Source organism: Rhagoletis pomonella, unplaced genomic scaffold (genome assembly GCF_013731165.1).
Source record: "Rhagoletis pomonella isolate Grant_MI unplaced genomic scaffold, Rhpom_1.0 Rhpom_scaffold_11372, whole genome shotgun sequence".
Taxonomy (NCBI): domain Eukaryota; kingdom Metazoa; phylum Arthropoda; class Insecta; order Diptera; family Tephritidae; genus Rhagoletis; species Rhagoletis pomonella.
Genome location: NW_023469899.1, coordinates 1 through 4,527, shown reverse-complemented (window position 1 = coordinate 4,527; position 4,527 = coordinate 1). Strand labels below are relative to the sequence as shown.

General features: G+C 32.6%; 1 protein-coding gene across 1 annotated transcript; it reads left to right on the top strand.

Annotated features, from left to right (window-relative positions):
• Positions 1-4,106: 4,106 nt before the first annotated feature.
• LOC118756659 (protein white-like) lies at positions 4,107-4,521 on the top strand (the record flags this gene model as incomplete). Its single annotated transcript, XM_036491414.1, has 2 exons — positions 4,107-4,350; positions 4,420-4,521. Coding segments are annotated over 2 exons (346 nt in total), but the record flags the coding sequence as incomplete, so codon positions are not given.
• Between the last annotated feature and the right edge of the window lie 6 nt (positions 4,522-4,527).

Sequence of the window (4,527 nt, the reverse complement as noted above, 5' to 3'; positions counted from 1 at the left end):
ATCTCATCATTACGATTCCGTTCAAATTTTTTTTTATTTTTTTTAAATAGTTTTATGCAAATTTTTTAAGCTTAAACCGTTTTGTCATTTGAGGGGATTTTTTCAAAAAACGTCTTTAAGAAACTGTTTTTATTCGTAAAAAAACTCCGTTTTTGGAGGTATTTTCAAATCGGTTCAGCTCACGTAAATCTTAATATTTTTTCGAAATATTTCGGTGAACATCTTAAAATATAATAGTTTTTATAATTCCAATGGAAAAACAGAACCGATTTTTTTTGTATGGGAAGTGATGCTAGGGTTGGCAGACGTACTACTTTTAGGAGTAAACGTAGTCCTTTTTATTGCAATGTTCTACTCCCAAAAGAAAAAATCAGGAAATGTACTCCTTTTTTAGTTTTGTACTTCTTTTGTACTCCTTTTTCCAGCTATGTATTCATTTTTATCAAATACAGGGTGTAAAGTAATAACGGTCGCACAGTTTTTTTTTTGAAAAATAAAAGGGCCCTTTATAGATTTTGCGAAAAAATAATTTATTGTTAATTTTCCACAGATTTTACTTAAGTTTTATTAATTACTTTTTAAATTTTAACCTTTATTAGGGTTTACAAGCGGTAAACACTTTGACGGAAAAGCGCAAGCGGCACTCAAGTCTTCGTCGGTTACTTTATTACATATCTTTTGTAACCATAGGCTAATTTCCTCCATTTGAGTTCTTTATATTCCCCCTTTTGTCCAACATAAGGCCTCATCGGTGCCGTGACATAGCCCCAAGTGGCATAACTCCAGTTTTAAAATTTGGGATTAATCCCAATTCTTTTACCTGGGGTTCTGTAACTATATAAGGAGTAATATATTCCTAATCCCTCATGTAATTTTGGATTATAACCCTCACTAAGTAGAATTCTCCTTTCCGTGTTGCCAGAAAAGAGCGGCGGAGGTATTTTTGCGCTATATAGTTTTTTTATTTTTTTCTGTTTTTTTTTTATACAAAATCTAAGAAAGAATACACGTGAAAAAGACATGTGCTTATATCCCAAAGTGGCAAAAGCAAATACGGATTAAAATTTTAAAACTAATCAATAAAATTAAAGTAAAATATTTACAAAGTTAACAATAAAATAAGTTTTTCGCAAAATCTATAAAGAACCCTTTTATTTTTCAAAAAGCCTGTGCGACTGTTATTATTTATCCCCTATACTTTGGCATTCATATTGTGGCGAACACTAGCCTGACGGAAACAAGTGATTTTTTTTTTAATCAACTAATTGAAAGACTACTTTAAAACAAATGCAATGACTACTTTAAAACAAATGCAATGTTTCGAATTTTGATACTCTTTTTGCTCAAAAAAACAATTTGTGTCTTGGAAGTATGAAAAAGCATCTGTGAAGTCCAGAACGCGAGCGTATTCAAAAGGAACATACTGACTTTAAAGTTGTGTAAACCAAATTCATTTAAAGTAGTTGAAATTAAATGCAGATTCGGACAGTCGACTTGCTTCTTGCACGCAATTCAAACTGTACATTTAAAAGCACATTTACATGTCTGGCTGTAGCTGAACGTGCAAAGATGTTTGCTACAATCGGTGGCAGCCAAGAATGTCTATGTTCACATCTCATTTAATTTTAAATTCTTAATTTCGGTTTTTCTTAGTTATGAAAAAGCATCCGTGAAGTGCAGAACGAAAGCGTATTCAAACGAAACATACTGACTTTGAAGTTGTTTAAGCCAAATTCATTTTAAGGTAGTTGAAAATACATGCAGGAAAAGGCAATTGACTGCTTCCTAAAAGACATCTTTCTATATGTAATTAATGAAAACGATCTCAAATAAGTATGTGATTATACATATATTTACTTTTTGGTAATTTGAAACAATAAATTGCACAAAAAATTTATAAAAAAATTGCACTCCTTTTATTATGTTTGTACTGCTTTTTTTTCTATCGAAAATAGAAATGTACTCCTTTCTCCGTTTCAGAATCTGGCAACCCTAAGTGATGCAGTCTAATGTACATATATGTGTTTAGATCAACACATTGAAATTTTGTTAAAAGAAATAAAGGCACACACTTAGTGCTGCTTTCCAAACGCCTCTTGCCACAACAACTCCTGAAAAAAAAAGCTGCGATCTCGTACGACTCCGAACTTGCAATTTTTTACCAGGTCTTACTGGAAATCGATCACGTGCTCGAAAAACTAGGAAAATAGAGCACTGTTGAGAGAGCAAATGACGCACTCTCTTTATCAAAACTTACCAATTTAAGGGCCGGTTGTTCAATGTCTGGTTATCACTACTTGCCGGTTAAACATCATTATCGACGATTTCGAATTCAAACATATAACATGTGATCGATAAAGCAGTCGTTGTATCTAAACGGAGCTTCCACCTCCGATTTGTGCTAATCAGACATTGAACAACCGGCCCTAAGTCCGCAGATATTTTGCTGGTAAATCCTGGCAAATATGTCAAACGATCAGGTGAAGTGTATTTGTCAACCAAATTGTAAGATAAGAAAAGTGATCCCGAACTAGGCCCGAAATGGCCCCGAACTAGACCAGATAAAGTCCTAGCAAAAGACTTTCGTAAGACAAATGTCAATACTGGCAACTATGTATCTTTAAAACTCTTTTCTGTCTATGGAAAGGCTAATTTAAAGATCTGCTAACGAGGAGCTCTTAGCTTTATCCTGTTTGTCTTTAAGCACTAACAGCCAATTTCACGAAAGCAATTTAATTGAAAAATTATTTTTTTAATTTTATATGAAAATTCACAGAAAAAAAAATTATCCATTTAAATTTTTTTTCAAACAGGCTGTACGTTTTCTAAGAATTAAAATAAATAGGAAAAATGACAAAAGGAAACAATAAAACTAAGTATGTATTCCAAAAAAAAATAATTTGAAAATAGAAAACAAAATATGTAAATTAAGACAAAAAACACTTCCTAAAAGTTAAAGGTTTTAAAAATTAAAGGAAATTCAAAAAAAAATTCATTTTAAAACAATAAAATCTAGTAATAAAAAGATAATCTAATTTAAAAACATAAATAACATAAGTTCGCAAAAATTAAATAAAACTTTAGAAATATGTGACTTTTAAAACAATAAAATATATAAATATAAAAATATAAAAATTGTATAAAGTAAGAAAAAATACTTAAAAAACTTTCTAAAAATTATGAATTAAATGAGAAATGGTCATTTATATATAAGAAAGCGTTATTTGAAAATCAGATTTTTCAATTGGAAATAAGAAAAGTCAATTGGAAATAAGAATAGTCAATTGTAAATGAGAAAGCGTCAAATGGAATTGCGAAATCCTTATTTGGAAATGAGAATAGTCAATTGTAATTGCCCGGCCGGAACGCTGATTCCGTCTGGAGCCTGACTATATTTCCGTTGCTGAGATTTTCTCGACAGTGCCAGAACAGGTTCTGGCATAGAAATCCCTTCTATAGATAACACCGTGCGACAGTAAATTTTACACACAAGAAATTTTATATATTCGCGAAACCATGGGCCAAATATAGTAAAACGCTTTTTAAGTTTTTCTCTCTGACTTCAGGATTTTTTTTGAAGGACTTCGAAATTTGAAAAATATATGTAGAAAACCAGTATGACTATCAAACTAAGGAGAAAATTCTGTATTCCGATTAAATTTTTTGGTGCATAAGGACGATTAGGTATTGAAAATCTCCTTTTCACTATTTTCCATTGAACATCCTTGCTTCCAAAAAATGTGGTATTGAAATACAAATTTCTAGGAAATAAAATTTATTAATAAAATACTAACTATAGAAGCTATTTAAGAGGAAAAAGACGCAAAAAGAAGAGATGCATAAAGAAGCTCAGATGTGACCTCATAAACATATAAATACAATGGCCAACGTAGCCACAAACTTGCCCTGCTTTCGAGATTCGAAACATTCTGTTCCTTTTTATTACAACACACTCCAATTTATTTGTAAGTCAACTGAGGGTTACGGCTGGAAATTATTTGAGGGTGTTTCAAATTTCAAGCCCATTTTTTGCATCTTTCACCATCTAGGCACAAAAAAAAAAATTAGCACCTAATTTCATAAAATCTAATTTGCTTGCCTTGCAGAATAATGAGCAGTCCAACGAACAGTCCTCCATAAATCAAGGTTTTAGCAAAAATTACGGTACACTCTCAGCGTCGACGCCTACGCTTACTGCGGATAATCTCACTTACTCCTGGTATAATTTGGATGTTTTTGGGACGGTACATCAACCTGGCTCGGGTTGGAAGCAGCTGTTAAATCGGGTGAAAGGTATTTTCTGCAACGAACGGCATATACCCGCACCGCGCAAGCATCTGCTAAAAAATGGTGAGTTTCATAAAAAAAAACACATAGATTTATTTATTTAACTTTCCGCTATTTACCTTCCCCTTCCAGTCTCCGGTGTCGCTTACCCTGGCGAATTACTTGCTGTGATGGGCAGCTCAGGCGCCGGCAAAACCTCACTCCTCAACGCGATTGCCTTTCGCTCATCAAAAGGTGTAC